This window comes from Mya arenaria, chromosome 17 (assembly GCF_026914265.1).
Source record: "Mya arenaria isolate MELC-2E11 chromosome 17, ASM2691426v1".
Taxonomy (NCBI): domain Eukaryota; kingdom Metazoa; phylum Mollusca; class Bivalvia; order Myida; family Myidae; genus Mya; species Mya arenaria.
Window position 1 is genome coordinate 11,304,360 of NC_069138.1, and position 17,478 is coordinate 11,321,837.

The following is a 17,478-nucleotide window of genomic DNA, read 5'->3' on the forward strand; positions in this document are numbered from 1 at the left end:
CAAATATAAAACATAGTATAACCCATTAAAGTTATTCAACTTATTTCCAATGGGGTCCTTATGACAAATATAATTATTTGCCAAGATCTCAGTTGTAAGCTGTTTAAATTAGGTTTTCTTATACAAAAATACATGCATGTACTCTTGACCAGTTAAAGAATGATTAAATGTTTGAGATCGAACTTTTACAGTTATAATGCAACCGACTGTTAAAACCATATGACACTTTAGCATAAAATGACAAAAATCTTTGAACTGATATGCAAGATTAAATGAATAACAATTAATAAAATAGGAAATCTTCCATTTCTGCACATTTCATACCAACAATAAGATGTGGTTTCACTTCTTTTTTAAAAGTATTCTTATTTTTCAATTCTTTTAACTTTATTGGAAGACTGTTCCAGTTATGGATTGCTTGATAAAAGAAAGTATTTAATATAACACTGTCAGCCTGTGGCACTTTAAAATTTCCAGCACTATGTCTACTGTTGTAAGAATGTGTGGATGAGACTTAAGTAAAATGTTCATGTAAGTATGATGGGCATTTGCTATTAAAGATTTTATGTACATGGTTTAGTCGTAGTTGCTTTATCTTATTTTCTATATTAAGCCATCCAATATTACTGAAAGCCGAGACTTTCAGGGAAGTTCTACAATCATAGCCATAAATAAATCTTACAACTTTGTTCTGAGTGACCTGTAATCTGTTCTTGAATTGTTTAGATATATACCACTGTACCAAGATGTCGATGCATAGTCAAAATGACATTGTATTAAGGAGTTACATAACAATCTTCTTAGATTCATATCTAAAAAAACGATTTTGTCTATATAACAATGATGTAGAATACTAGCAAACATTTTTTTTGTCTTAAACTTCAGTATGTTTAAATCGGCTACGGTTATCTGACACTAAAATATCAGATTAATCCAGCTATTATGGTAACGACGAACTAATTACCAACACTGTGACTATCTTTGAGACTAAACACTAATAGACAAATCTTCTGCATTAGTTCTAAGTTATGTTTGCCCACTGAATATCCAGGCATCAGATCTTTAATTGTTTCAGGCATCAAACTCTCCTTTCTGCTTAAGTGTTACTGCTAGGCAAAAACTAGCTTTGGTCCAAGTGGCATAATGAATTACATTATTACATTATTACGGAATTAAACAGAAACTTTCATATAAAATATCTGAACCATTTTCTTCATTATATAAAAATAATTTTACAAACTTTGAAATTAAGTATAAAAATGACAAATCGATTACGTGGCTTTCAAAAGCACGATACTAATCTACATCTTATTAAAAAAAAATGTTGCAATTTTGTGAAATACACGTTCCCGGGAATAATCTAAAATTGTAATTTTTGTATTTACCTATATTTAACAAAAGTTCATTTTTTGCTGTAAAACATAAATTGAGATGATGAAATTTGCCTTTAATCTACGTCACGGTACTGGCACATTCACTGTTGCAGTGTTCAAATATCTAAGTCGAACATCGCTTTATAATCACTTGTCCTTATAGTTTTTAAGCTGAATGAATAAATACTAAATATAACAATGATGCACAATTATCATAAAAAAATCACAGAAATGTTTCACAAAAAGAAATGGCATGAAAGATAATTCTTGTAACTACTTCGGAGTATGCGGAGTTTTGTAAGCAAACAACTATATAGTTAATGAAATTACTCTTTTCCAGATAAAATCTATCTTCTAGTCTGAGATAGCTTTTTTCAATGAATATACAATGATTTTGTTGTATATTTACTATCGGTGTTGTTTATACTGCCGCGGTTCAGCTTTGTATGTATACAGTCGAAACCCGTTGGCTCGACATACCCGGGACCTTCCAAAATACTCTGAGCCTCGCGAATAACGAGTCAAGCAGAGAGAGAGAGAGAGAGAGAGAGGGCAGGGGGTGTGTGTATGTGGGGGGGGGGGGGGGGGGTATAGATCCCCACCGGCCGAAGAACGTAGACATTTGTACAGTCCGTATAAAATCACTATACAAACAAACCTCATGAAATTGAGCCATCCGATCGAATTTTATATGTACATATAGAAAAAAAAATCGGTCCTTTTTATCCGGTTCGATCCAACGGGGATATCGAGCCAAGCGATGTCGAACCAACGAGTTTGACTGTATAATTATCCCTTTGCGATACTACCACCTATGTAATGAAGTGTATTGTAAACTCGATAAAATTAAGGAACTTACTTATTTTTTTTAATAACCTGTGGCCCAACCCTTTTGCAAATTTAATTATCATTTAAATCCGATTTTCGGCAATACTTATAGATAACATTTATTTTGTATCTTTATGCGCTAATCTCATCTGTTTATATGTGCAAGAGTTATTTATAATACAATATTATAAAAATAAGGAGAAACATAAAAAAATGATGGCTTACATTAAGATAATGATTTTCGAAAAGACTAATCTATCAAATGCTGATAAACTTATCTATTATCTCCTTCTATCGTAACAACTCGGTCATCTCCGGCAAGCTTCGAGATAGACAATTGTAACAACTCGCCCATCTCCGGCAAGCTTCGAGATAGACAATTTTAACAACTCGGCCATATCCGGCAAGCTTCGAGAATTCCTGTTAGATACTGGCCGAGGTGTTCCGATTGTTATCACCTTATGTCCGGGAACGAAGCTACTTTTATCTATTCGTCAAAATACTTGAATAATCATTATGTAAACCTGGGACCAATAAGAAATCCTGCTCCCGGTGTAAACCAACAGAAAAACAAAATTAATGTGTATGCTTATTGTATGCTTATTATATAGCCTCATTGATTGTGTCATGTTATGGTTAATTTTAACACTAGAATTCCAAGAATTACATGTGTTGCATGGCAATACTGTACTTTTATTTAATGATTAAAACTATACTTAATGATTCGGCCAATATAAATTAATTGATAGATTTTCATCCATTTTTAAAAGTTTTAGCTTAATTTTGTAATCTTGAGTTGTGGTGAATGACAGGGGCTTGGATGCGTTGTAATGCTACACCCAACGGCATCTTCTCCCCTCCCCCTAATTTATCACAATTCTTCCTGGAAATAATTTTACCTTTCTGGTTATTGATAAGGGGAGAGGGGGTGGGGGTGGGTGGGTCGTTGACATAGGGGTGTGTCATAACAACGCACCATGCCCCCTGTGTAGTGTTAAACGTTGAAGTTGGAAAGCAACCAAGAATAATAGCCCCGATAGCTAAATGTTAGAGCGCTCGCTTCGGCTGCAGAAGGTCGATGGTTCATACCCCGGCCGCTTTGAACCGAAATACGTAAAAATATGGTACCAGTTAGTAGCTCCATTGCCTAGCTTTTGTCATTTAAAGGGTTGTACTGAGAAAATGGTGTAGTAGGAACGTTGTATCCCGTATATTGGTGCTTTACACCGAGTCCGTTAAAGAATCAAGAGGTCTCTTCGCAAAGAGCTTGCTAGGGTATCGCACATGGATCTATTGTATCTCGCTCTGTTTCTTCAAATCTTACAGTGTCAGGATTTTACTGCGAATTGCTGTCACTTCTATCTCATGTCACGTATTGCATTTAAAAACACATTTTCATTAAGTAGTGATGGCGCCACGGCGGAGTCAAGCCATAATGCAGCAAATGGGCGCGGGCAGACCATGATAAACTCACATAAAAAACCCCACAAAAACAATAATGTCTATATATTGTGTTTCAACTTAAAACAGGGCCATAACTCTGAAACTCTTTAGGTATTTGATGTACAAATAATACTTCCATTTTCATTCGGAACTCTTCGGCCATTTTCTATCGTTAGAAAATGGCCGAGGAGTTCCGACTGTTCCGTATTATCGTTTGATTGGCCGTAATGTTCAGTTTTGGAGCCCGATGACTCTTGACAATTTTGGTATCATTTGAAAGCTCGTTTATTACTGATTACCTGAAATAATTGACCAGTTTTTAACAGATAATGTTCTTTTTTTAATTTTTAAAGGCCAAATTACCATATTTAGTTTAATATTGGCGCCCCCACTTGTTTCGTTTTCAAAACAGGAGAAGGAAAGTTATAAAACACACCCAAAAGGCACACAGGAACCGGCGAATAAACCTCGGGCATCGAGAAATTCGAGCTAAGCGTGAATGCTTAGATTGGGTAGAATAACGATCTTTTAACATCCAATTCGAGCCAACGAGGAAATCGAGCCAAGCGAGTTCGAGCCAACAGGGTTCGACGGGTTTCCTTAACATACACATGCAATAAAACATATACTTGGTATAGGTAAATAGCCAACATATATACAGTGGCGGACCCAGGACTTGGCGTTAGAGGGGGACCTTTTGACCTGCGCCCTTCCTCAGATCCAAAATTTATTTAGCTTAAAGTGTTGACCGGGGTTGGAAGAGGGTACTCCCCCACGAAAAATAACTAGTCCGAAATGGTGCATTTGGGGCGTATTTTATAACCCTTTCTCCTATATTGAAATAACAAGTAATTCAATTAATTGGGCATTTTTAGGGGGTGGTGTGCGAGTGCGCCCTCCTCCCCTTGGATTCGCTAGTAATTTAGACACCATAGTCATTGGTCAGACAAATATCAAACAGCAAGTGTATGATAATACATAGTCAGTCAATTATCAAGTATATAATACACACCCATGATGCGGACAACATAAGCAATGGTCAGACTCATATAAAGCAACAACTCATATAATAGTGATGATAATACATAGCCAGCCAATTCATATGTAAGTAATACATGTCAATAATACGAACACTAAAACAACTTGAAATTTTCTCCTAAGATAATAACTTAAAATCCTGATTACTGCTTCAGATAATGATTTTGATAGTAAAATATCAAAATGTCATCAAATCTCGGACCTTGCCCGATCTAACCCATGATATGCGTGCCTGTCACAGCTAACACCCCCTATCTGTCGACGACGAAGGGTTCGAACACGGACATTCCGTTATTTTGTAACGTTTAACTACATGGTTTACATAAACAATTAGTATTGCACAACAGTCATATTAAAACAAAACAAACGTAAGAAAGCGGTTATAGTGGAGTTGGGGCTGTGTTTCTATTTTATTTTTGTAAATATATAGTGTAAAACAGTCAGAGAAAAGGCGGAAACATTTTCTGGTGGATGGTCATCTTTAGCGTGGAAGAGATCTGAATCAAAGACATTGGTCATTGAAAGACCACCATCTCGATAACTATGGTGACTTTGACAGTTTTTCAGAGAGGTTTTTTCTCGCAAGGACTTGTGCTATGTTGTTTCATATCTGTTTTAATATCAACTGTGTCAACAGGTAAGCTAAGTTTAATAATTTTAATATTTTATTATACTTAACACATACTTTTTACAAACATTGACATTCTTGTTTACGGTTGCGTTACGTTAAAGCGAATATGATGTAGTTACGTTTAATTTTGCAAAATTATAGAGTGTATCCATTTAGTAAAGCTTCGATGAAGTTTTTGTCGATCACTGTTGTCATGACTTATAGTGTTAGGGTGAAAAATTAAATACATAGCTTTCTTTAGGACTATGAGGTTATTAAAGGGGAAATTACGGGGACAATTCCGTTAGATTTAGATATAACGATGGCCTAGTTTGGAGACACAAGGGTCTAGTACTAAGGTCCAAAAATAATATTCGAACCCATCGTCGATATCTTATGATAAATAACGTGAGAATTTGACTGACAAAATCTCGTTTTTATGAATACGTATAAGGCAGGGGAGACAACTCTTCTTCCAATGAAATTGCATGTTATTATTCGATACTTTTCAATAACCCTGTAGTGTCAGCTGTCTCCACAGGCGAGCGGTCTACATAGCTGTTTTAAGATTTAGATTAGTTTTCACTTTGGTTAAGGTAATTCGCGTAGAGTATAGTTTCCACAAGTGGTATGCATAACAAGCATATCAATGTATGATAAACACAGCCACCTTTATTTTGTATTCATTCGAAATGGGTTAAATCTCTATGTTACTTCGGGGGCAAAACATACTCGACAGCGCCACCACTACTCGACAACGCCATCACTAGAGCAACAGAGCCACTACTTTTATAAATATGTGCATATTTCCTTTTCGAAGAATGTTCTTACGATGTGTGTAAATAACGAAGTGTACTTGAAATGCTAGCAGATCTCCGAATATGCACAAATCCGATTCGGGATGAAAACTCCTGGCACCACAGTTCGCACGAAATCCTAGCCAACCTGCAGTGAAACAGTAAAAGTGTTCTTGAACGGTACCAAATTCTCCGATTTTCGAAATATTGTCCGTTTAATAAAATTATCAAATAAAATATAAATTATACTAACGTGTGTAGAAGTAAACACAAGGCACAGCTGCACCACGGACGTGTCGACAGCTCATTTTCTTTGCACCAGCGATAAATGGTGGAGCTGGCGTTTAGTGGCCGCGTATAAGTTAACCAATATCCTGTTTCAATGCGCCAAGGTCAACAAACACTATAAGAGAAACAACAATTAATTATACATAACTTCATATTAAATATTTGAGGTCATTCATCAAACTATTCATTCCCCAGACATAGTTCGCAATTAATTAACGGAGTACATTTAGTAAATCTCGTATGTATTAAATGGCAGGGTTCATATTAGTCGTAATCGTTAAATGACATGAATAGAAATCTTAATTCGCTACGCTCACTCCGCCCATTCTTAATCATAAAGATTTTAATTCAGGTCATCTAACTGACTTAGAATACAACCTCCTTGGCTGACACATTGCCAACGCAAATCTAACGCAATAATAGTGTATCGGATGAGTGGCAGTGGGCGGACCTTTAAAGCTGCACTCTCACAGACATACCGTTTTTACATTTTTTAATTTTTTTTTTTGTCTTGGAATGAGCCAATTTTTGCGAAAATGCATGGAAACGAGTTATATAAGACTGCTGACAAAAAATTAGATCGCAGATTTTAATATTATAGTTCAAAAAATGATTTTTTTTATGCATTTTTCTTAAACCGTTAGTAACGGTTTAAGCCATAAAACATTAATTTTCGAACGGAAATATGAAAATTTGCGATCTGATCTTTTGTCAGCAATATGTTATCATTGGGTTGTAGATATGTACGCAAAAAATTGCTCTTTCCAATTCAAATTTAAAAAAAAACTTAAACAAAACTGTATGTCTGTGAGAGTGCAGCTTTAAAAAACCGCGAAAGTTGAATTTCTTAATGATTAAGCCTAGTACTAAATGATTGCTTATCTGCAATTTCATTGGCTGTAAATGTATATTGTATTCTAAAAACATGTTCAAAATATTGGTGAATTGAACTCCTGCGTTGCTGACTGTTCTTAGACGATAACCCAACATTTAGTTTAATTTTTTTTTTTTTGATGCATTGGGTGGTACTCAATATTCATACATCATTGACTTCATTCACTGTATAGGTCACTTATTTACATCGAGCAATCCGATTAGCTATACCAGTATCGTTCTTATATCAAATTAAGAACAGTAGAAAATTGACGATTTCGTTTCCTTAATAGACAATCTTATTCAAAATCAATACATACACATGTGTAACAAAATTAAATTGAGTGAGGTAAATCTTGAACTACTTACTAAATAATGCATTTATGGAAAATATTTATTACTGATAACAAGATTGTAACCGTGTATTTAATGACTGAAAACTCCAAAATATTAAATGATTGGTGAGTGCTAAAATATTTACTGTGATCTACTATCGTCTCATAAGGTAGAAAAATCGTGTTTTCTACACCTTTATTTTAAATTTAACACATAAGAACCATTGTTGCCTACATTAATTCATTCTTTTGGGTATATTAAAACATTTGTATAAATTTTGGTAAATCTTATTTGGGAGTAAGAGTGCATCTTTACGATTGCAGTCCAAAACCTTTTCGGAACATATGTAATTCTTAATCGATTCATGTTGATTCATAATTATATGCGTATTATTTTATGTAATTAAGTGTGTAGACTTTCGATTTACCAGTGAAAACTTCTTTAAAATGATTGTGAAAACTTATCGCGTTCGTCTGATGGTAACATACCAACAGATAAAATATTCACGGTATCATTTTCTTATCAAAATAGGTACATGTACATGAGTAGAGCATTGTTACGATGAACTGATTTTGCCTTTAAATTTATTCGAAACGTTAGATAAATTTGTGAGCGTTGATTACGTTATCAAGTTTTGATGATAAATTTCATCATACTCATTTTTCGAATCATTCTTTTAATTCATTTTGATTTTCTTAAAATATGAAGCAGATTTGGAAACTGATTAATACTTTTTAATCGAGTGTTGCTAATAAAGTGTGGTATGGTTTGTCAATAAGACAAATTATCATTATGAATTGTACTTATTTGAAAAATAAGTTTTGAACTACTATTAATTATTTGTTCACTTTAAACTTACCAGTTCTGTAATACATGAAGATATTACTGACATACAGTCTGCTCATGTTGCACTGTCTTGCCTCCCCTTTTCTCTTTCAAAAAAGAGTTGTGAACGTTCCCAATATTTATTCTTAGTAGTATGTAGCCCTGCCTTGTATAGTTGGGTAGTGTTTTATTTCCCGCGCGAATGTCGAGCTGTCGATTTTAAAATATTATCAGTTGAATTTTATATGATTGTATATCTTGTATCTTGTCCTTTTTATGAAAGAGATGCGATAAATTAATATCTGAAGGTGAATTACTGTGAATATGCATACATGTCCGACAGTAAACGTGGCCATTTTCCATTCTGTTAGAAAATTCCTACAGTAAGCTTACAAGATATTTTACTTCAGGTAATGCACCAGTCAATTGTAATTGTAGGGTCCCTGTGGTGCGGGAGCATTTGGTGGGTGGTTTACCAGCAGGTCATCCGCGCAGGGCCGAGATTTTACCCGAACTTTGCTGAACCGAAAGTCAAAGACCCCGCTATTACCGGGGGGGGGGGGGGGACGTGGTTACAATTGACTGGTGCATAAAGTTTATCTGAAATAAAATATTTTGTCTCACCACTCATTGCTGTGAGCAGAATTGTTTTTGGTCCCAGATATCAGCCAGTGATTTTTATGTATTATTTTAACTGCTTGGGGCTTCCAGATTGGGATTTTTTTCACTTCTGGAAAAAAATCAAAATCATGCCAAATTTACCTTATATAATATAATAGCAGATAAACATGTTTTTACCTTCTTACGCTGTACGAGAGCTAGTTTTATGAAGATTTTTATGAAGAGAAACATTTCCTTTTTACTCAGAGGATTGTATTTATTTGATTGGTAAAATTAATATCTTAATTTTTGGGGGAAAATGAGCACTTTTAGAACAATGTCAATGTCTAAAATTGATTTTTTTTGCAGTTTTGTTATTCTTTTTTCGAATTAAGCCGTTGAACAGATATTTATTTACTTTTGTATGGAGTGGTGATATCACTGCCTAAATGGCTTATTGCTGACTGTATTATGACTTCTATGTTAGATTCGTGGAGTATAAAATTTTCAAAAAACTCATTATATACACTGACATAACTCGGCAACATTTAACATTGATTAGTTATATTCAGATAAATGATTATAATTGAAAATTGACTGCTTGGGTCTGAAATTGGCGATGTTCGATTGTATTAGGTCATAATCGACTGGCAAATGTTTTTTCTTCTTTCCTCTTGTTATAATGTCTACCAATTGTCTCCCCTGGAATTTCAATCCATCCCCCAGCTGGAGATATATCAATATTTATATCATTCTCTCTATTAGTCTGAAAGTCATCATTTCTGATAGATAGCAGATTTTTTTTCCAATTTTAGAGAAAAGTAAGTGGTAAGCCCTTAATTTTCTCTGAAATATATTTTTCTATGAAGTATTTTATTATGTAATATGACAGTGTCTCATAAAAACATATATAAAGTGTTGGAAAAATGGGTTAACAAAGTGAATTGGCATGCCCGCCAAATTGCTACATAGCGATGATGAAATTCCCTGATATATGACCCAAATCCCCTGGAATTCTGAACAAAATCCCCTGGGGAGCCTTTGAGAAATATGGCATGTATGAGGATATCAGTATTATAGTTGAACTGTGACCGAGTCCCAAAACTAACCTGTAACCATTGATTACTTATTTTCAGCTACTATACGGTTGGTAAATGGGTCACGGTCAAGTCAGGGTCGTGTAGAAGTTTTCCATAACAACACGTGGGGCACTGTTTGTGATGACAGTTTTGACAGTAATGCCGCCTCGGTGGTATGCAGAATGCTGGGATTTACTGGGTAAGGCCTGATTTTTTAGATTTTCACAGGGCTTCCATTAAGAATTTGAAACTGAAAGTATGAACACCCTGACAATCAATTTTGGAAGTTTTACCCTAAAATGTGAAAGCTAAAATTTTCCGAATACAATATCTTTTTCAACTTTTTTTTGACAAGTGTATTAAAAAAAAAAAGAAATTGCAACTTTAACTTTTATAATAATAATTTATTTTACTTAAAAACAGTTATAGTTAAACAATGATTGGTGACTATAAAGTAAGATTGACAAAAGGTTTTGATATTTTGAACTTCCAAGCTTTCTACTTTGGAAGTTTTCTTCAAAATTATGGAAGTTTGGTACTTCCAAGGAATCAATTTTGAAAGTTTTAACCCGTTTCTAAGGAGTAATATACTTCTAGACTTGAATTTGTCTGTCATGCCTTTTAAAGTTCCCATGGGTCAGACTATCAGACCCATTCCCCTAGTAAAATATATATTTTTCCCAATCTGGAGAAACAAAAGTGTAAAAAAATATTATTTTTTTGTATGAAGTTTTTTTTACATGTAATGGTTCATTTAACATCCTAATGAATTGTGTGATGTAAAGTTTTAGGGATTATTGATGTCAGAAATTGTTTCTCATCACCTTCAGAGATCAGTATGAAATATTAATTGATTAATAATTGCAATAGATATTTATACTCACACAGATTGATATTTAATTTCACCCATTTCATACTTTTAAAAGGGGAAAAGAAACTTATATTTTAATAAATTCCTCATTTTCAGAAGATAGAAAAGTTTGTTTTTGAACTCTAAAACTGCCCAAGTTAATTTTTATTTCAAATAAGGAGGTAAAGGTTAATGATATACACCCAAAATACACCATTTTGGACGAGAAATTGTTAAAATTTTCTTCCCGGAGTTCCCCCAAATCTTCCTGTAAACACTTTAAACCAAATTAATAAATTTTGGTTCCAAGGGAGGGTTGCAAGTCAAAAGGTTACGCCCCCAAGTTACATCAATTCCTCTTAAATCAAATTCTGGAACCACCCCTGCAGTATAATGAGAATCAATCCATGATCAAAGTTGAAAAAACAACCCATTCTGTCAGTTGTAGATCACCTGTTAAAAATATTTGTTGTTTAATTTTCAGGAATCTTTTTGTTGCCCGCGGCCAAGGCTTTTTTGGCCAGGGAACGGGGCAGATCTGGCTCGATGACGTCCAGTGTAATGGGAACGAAACCAGCCTCTTCAGTTGTCGAGAAAACAATTGGGGGGTGAATAATTGTGGTCACGATGAAGATGTTGGAGTGGACTGTAACCCAAGTGAGTATTGGTTGAGTGTAACCCACGATGGCAAATAATATTATTTTGTTCTTAAGAGTTTAATATATAAATATTTCACGTTTAAAAGTTAACAACGGTATCATAAATCACATATTAACAGAGTTATGAACAGGCCCAGTGTTTGCTAGAATTCAAATTTATGTAGCAGTCTTATGTAATCATATAACATGCATAAAATTCTGGCCTCAATTTCTTAACAGACTTAAGTAGCTTATTTCGATTACTAATTTTTCTGCTTATTGAATTAGCGAAAATACTTTCTTAAATTGAATGTTTATAAATGAATAATGGTTTATTGTGATTATCATAAAGATAAATCCTATCTAAGAAATAATAACTGTTAAAGAAGTAAATGTTATCATAATTTTTGATTTTTTTTTTTTTAAATAGTGAGCTTTGGTTAATCCTAGGTTAAAGCCCCAATTTCTCCAAAATTCTTTGGCGTCTCTCTCTAAAGTATCTTATTTCATTTAGCAAAATTATGTATTTAAATATGATTTAATAAAACAGCTTATTCATCTAAAATATTAATTCCTTTACAAGCCTCAAAACTCTTTTAAAAGAGAATATTACACAATCTATACCAAATCAAAAATAGTGCGCTGAACTTTATCCTGTTATAAGGGACAAGAAGTTTCAAGAAATTTGGGTCTGATGATGAAACTGATGATTATCATCATAATCCCACCTTTAATGTGGTGATGACTGCATTTTTCCTATTTTTGACTTTAAATCTTGTTGATAAGATGACCCCAACTGAATGCCTAAAAAAAAGCCTGGGCCCAATATCACAAAAATACTTAAGTCAAATCTCAAACTTTCTCACCACATACAGTGGTCGAAATTAGCACAAGCCCGCAAGCCCTGCACTGGTAAAATGTCTTACGGGCTTGCTCAAATTCTGAAATTTATATAGCAGGGCTTGTTCAAAAATTTGATGCCAAGCAATAGTATAATAATTCTGGCTTGTTGATCGAAAAGTCTAATTTCGATGACTGCACATAGCATCAAATGTTGTTTAAAATTATTTATGGCACATTCTATCATAGAACATATTGATTAAAGCCTTTGGTCAATATTCCAAGGGAAAAATGTCTAAAAACCAAAAAACTGTCTTTTAACAATTTATAGTTTTTAAAAATTACTCCAGTATTTATATTTTTTGCTTTTATAATTTATATTTTTTGCTTTTATAATTAGTTTCCCTAAAAAATTGACAAAATGCTTTTATCAAAATGTTCTACGAGAAAATGAGTCTTCAAAAATTATAAAAAAAACATCTGCGATTTTGAATCACGCTATGCTTTTATGTGATAATATGAGACTGAGATTTGACTTGAGTATTTGTGTGATATGAATGGGGGCCTGGGGTCATCGTCATAAAGCTTTTTGGGCCAAAATTTTCAACTTAGTGAAGATTTCGTAATTTTTAATAACAATCATTTTTTAACCCTCAACTTTCCATCAAATTTATTTGTTATTGATGACATGAAGTAAAATCCTTATTATTTATGTCATTAATATATTGCTCATTGAACTGATTTAGAATATAACTATGAATACTACTTGTTTTAAGGGTGTTCCGTTACTACAATCAATTTAAGTCTGTTTCGGGAAACAATTGTTAAGAACAAATCCAAGATGGCAGCTAAACCTGTGTAGAATCACTTAAAGTCCTACGCAGTAATTTTCCTTGACAGGCGTTGTGATTTTTATTATGCAAAGAAAATATAAGCACTGGCTACAGTGCCTTTCTTGTATATAAAGTATACAAACAAATATGCATGTTTGCCTTTCAATATGCCCGTAGAATGATTATTGCTACACATTGAATGAAAACAAGGTACACTTAGCTTTACCAAATTACATATTGGCGTACAAAACACTTTCAGTAATCATTATCTGTACGTCCATTTTAACTCTAGAATTGGACTAGAGCATAATTTAAAATATCAACTTGTAGTTGTCTTCGCAATCAAGCTAAAATAAAACAGGAGCCCCGCAGAGCAAATATCCAAGCTCTTCTCTTATTTTTACTGTAAGCAAAGGTGCCTAAATCATCAATTATAAAAGCCAAGAGTTATGGGCCTTTACATACATGTGTGTATTGTTCATGTGTATCTTGTTTCATGATTCATCGACTAGATTTAGATGCTGATCTTGACCTTCGTCTTGTGAACGGAATCGCAGGAAATGTTGGGAGAGTTGAGGTTCTTCATAACGGCGTTTGGGGGACGATATGCGATGATGAATGGAACAAAAAAGCTGCAACTGTCGTGTGTAATTCGCTGCACTTTTCAAAGTAAGAACACGAATGTTATTTTTTACCATCTTTTGATTGGTTCCCTGTTATTTCAGATCTTGACGCTAATGTTACGTTGAGATTAAACAACGGGACGTCGCAGTTTGATGGACGAGTGGAGGTGTTACACAACGGTACCTGGGGAACAATTTGCGACGATGAATGGAATCAAAAGTCGGCTCATGTTGTCTGTACATGGTTTGGAAAACCAAAGTGAGTTGTCCGCCTTTTTGATAAGTAAAAATGGGTTGTCTTCTCATTTGATACAGACCAAAGTTATTTGAAGTACCAAATGGAGTTGGCTCCCTTTCTTAGTTATTCCAAAGTGAGTTTCCACCCCTTTTTCAATAGACCAAAGTGAGTTGTCCCCCTTTTTTTGATAAACCAAAGTGAGTTGCCATCCTTATTTCAATAGGCCAAGGTGACCTCTCCCCCTTTCTTGAGGTAAACCAAAGCCACTAGTCCCCCTTATTTAGAAAGACAAAAGTGAGTTGTCCTCCTTTTAGGGAAACCAAAATGAATTAGCCCCCTTATTTAGATAGACAAAAGTGAGTTGTCCTCCTTTTAGAGAAACCAAAATGAATTAGCCCCCTTATTTAGATTGACGTAAGTGAGTTGTTCCCCTTTTGATGATAAACTAATGTGAATTGTTCCCCTAATTGAGATCAACCAAAGTGAGTTGCCACCCTTATTTGAATGGTCCCCCTTTTGAGATAAACAAAAGTGAATTGTCCCCCTTTTTCCGCCCTTTCTTGAGTTCCATCCCATATTTTTTCCTTGTTGATTCCTGGCACCTAAAGGGAAGTGACTTTGTTTTAACTTCCTGTTAAGGGAGGTTACTTTATTAGAACTTCCTGTTAAGGGAGGTCACTTTGTTAAAACTTTCTGCCTGTCTGCAAGCTTTAAATATGACTGCCCTTTTTAAACTTGGGATTTTGTGGCCACATAGCTAAGAATTATGAAAAAAAATAAAAATTTAAGTGCTAATATTTTTCATCTGTAGACAAACTGTATCCTTTTTTTTGTTTTGATCATTAAACTAAAATAAGTAAAACAAACATAAATGATTTATTTTTATATATTTGCATAAACCTTTATATTATATTATTTTATGCTTGCTGGTTATTAGTGAAGATTAATCAGTGATATAAAATTGATATTTCATTGTTTCAGACAGTGAAAGATTTTGATATTTTTACTGTTTTGAAAATTATGCCACCTCTCAATTCCCCAATCAAACGTTAGTGGCTGGGACACAAATTCAACAATGTCCGAAGTGATGTAACATTTGCATACAATTTGGCACGCTTTTCAGCAAAACAACAATTTAATTTAATTTTATATCCTTTTTATGCATATAAAAACGTAATTATTTTTTTAGAAAAGCACTCCAATTAGTATATGAAAGTGATGTGATTCTGTAAATGAAGTTGTTGAAATTGTGCAACAGCTCTGTGGCGCTGATGTTTGACTTGGAATTGAGAATGAGCTTAAGTTCTGAAGCAGTGAAAAATATCAAAATGTTATTTTACTGTTTAAAACAGTGAAATATCAATTTTTATTTCACTGATAAATCTTTATAAATTGTCAGAAGGCATATAATATGCACCTTAAAATAAAGATAGCATTATTTAAATTACAGGCATATAATATGCACCTTAAAATAAAGATAGCATTATTTAAATTACAGGCATATAATATGCACCTTAAAATAAAGATAGCATTATTAACATTACAGGCATATAATATGCACCTTAAAATAAAGATAGCATTGTTAACATTACAGGCATATAATATGCACCTTAAAATAAAGATAGCATTATTAACATTACAGGCATATAATATGCACCTTAAAATAAAGATAGCATTATTAACATTACAGGCATATAATATGCACCTTAAAATAAAGATAGCATTATTAACATTACAGGCATATAATATGCACCTTAAAATAAAGATAGCATTATTAACATTACAGGCATATAATATGCACCTTAAAATAAAGATAGCATTATTAACATTACAGGCATATAATATGCACCTTAAAATAAAGATAGCATTATTAACATTACAGCGCTGTAGCTGTCCCCCTTACCAACGCCTTCTATGGACAAGGAAGTGGAACCATCTGGTTAGACGATGTCATATGTAGTGGACAGGAAATAGGACTTGGGGCGTGTCAGCATAAACCTTGGGGCCAGTCGAACTGCGACCATTCGGAAGATGCTGGTGTCATGTGCTTACCTGCAAGTGAGTGTACCTTGTTGTTTTATAACTCATTATTAAAACTATAGGGAAAATATTACAATGGAAACAACTTCTATCTCTTATGTTCTGTCTTCTTTAAAATAAGGGCATGGCAAAAGAATGAAAAATATGTATATATTTGTATTTATTTATTACATGATTTGAATTTATATTGTTACATGTACAATGGAAAAAATGATGTTATACATGTTTTTTTTTTACTTAACAAGGGTCTAGTTCATCTATTTTGTGAAGAAAAAAGTCTTTTCTTAGTGTCGATGTAGTAAAATTTTGTTTTTCCCCTGAAAATAATTATGTTATATTTGATCATTGCCAGATCATTCTGGCATAGGGGAATTTTGTAAATACTCTGATAATTTTAGGGTCATTTGTACATGAATACAACAATATAAAACCAAAAAAAACACTATTGAATGTGTTACTTTAAGCAAGAGAGAAGGTTGAATCCCCCACCCCACCACCCTATTTTATTTTTTCTGGTTGGTCGCGGGGGATTTATCTTTTATCTGGCACATTTACGTTGCAGTTAATTTGTGACCAGCAGCCAATGTATAAAACTGGATAATTTGTTGGTGTGGTTAAAGATAACCAAAAACAGCATTGATTGGTCAATTTATCCATAAATACTGTTGACCAATCGTATTTCTTTTATGAGCAAACTAGCCAAAAGATAACTTATCCAGTTTTACACAATTGCTGCTGGTATAAAATTTAAAAATGTGTAAAATTTAAACCCAAGCAAAACTAATGATTATTTTCAGTACAATTTTTTTTTGTCTTGGAATAAACCAATATTTGGGTGAATGTCTATACAATTCTATACAATGGTTATAAAAGACTACTGACAAAAGATCAGATTGCAGTTTTCATATTTACGTTAAAAAAAAATGATGCTTTTTGCCAATGTTTATTTTTCATAAAGCGTTAGTAACCTTTTTAGCCATAAAGCATTACTTTTCAATAAAAATTGGGATCTGATCTTTGATCAGCAGTCTTTTATCACCGGTTTAAAGACATTCCCGTAAAAATTGGCTTTTTCCATAATAAAAAAATAGTTAAAGCTGCACTCTCACAGATGACTATTTTTACAACTTTTTTTTTTTTGTCTTAGAAAGAGCAAATTTTTGCGTAGATACCTACAAACCAATGATATAAGATTGCTGACAAAAGATCAGATCGCAGATTTTCATATTTTTATTTGAAAATTAATGTTTTATGGCTTAAACTGTTACTAATGGTTTAAGAAAAATGCATAAAACATCATTTTTTTAACTTAAATATTGAAATCTA

At 33.4% G+C, this 17,478-nt stretch overlaps 1 protein-coding gene across 1 annotated transcript in view; it reads left to right on the forward strand.

Annotated features, from left to right (window-relative positions):
- The first annotated feature begins 4,957 nt into the window (after nucleotides 1-4,957).
- LOC128223783 (deleted in malignant brain tumors 1 protein-like) overlaps nucleotides 4,958-17,478 on the forward strand; it is a 64,035-nt gene continuing 51,514 nt past the window's right edge. Inside the window, exons 1-5 of the mRNA XM_052933159.1 lie at nucleotides 4,958-5,319; nucleotides 10,148-10,289; nucleotides 11,425-11,597; nucleotides 13,977-14,133; nucleotides 15,995-16,170. Coding sequence (XP_052789119.1) covers nucleotides 5,226-5,319; nucleotides 10,148-10,289; nucleotides 11,425-11,597; nucleotides 13,977-14,133; nucleotides 15,995-16,170 — 742 coding nt within the window. The 5' untranslated portion in view covers nucleotides 4,958-5,225. The remainder of the gene's footprint in view (nucleotides 5,320-10,147; nucleotides 10,290-11,424; nucleotides 11,598-13,976; nucleotides 14,134-15,994; nucleotides 16,171-17,478) is intronic.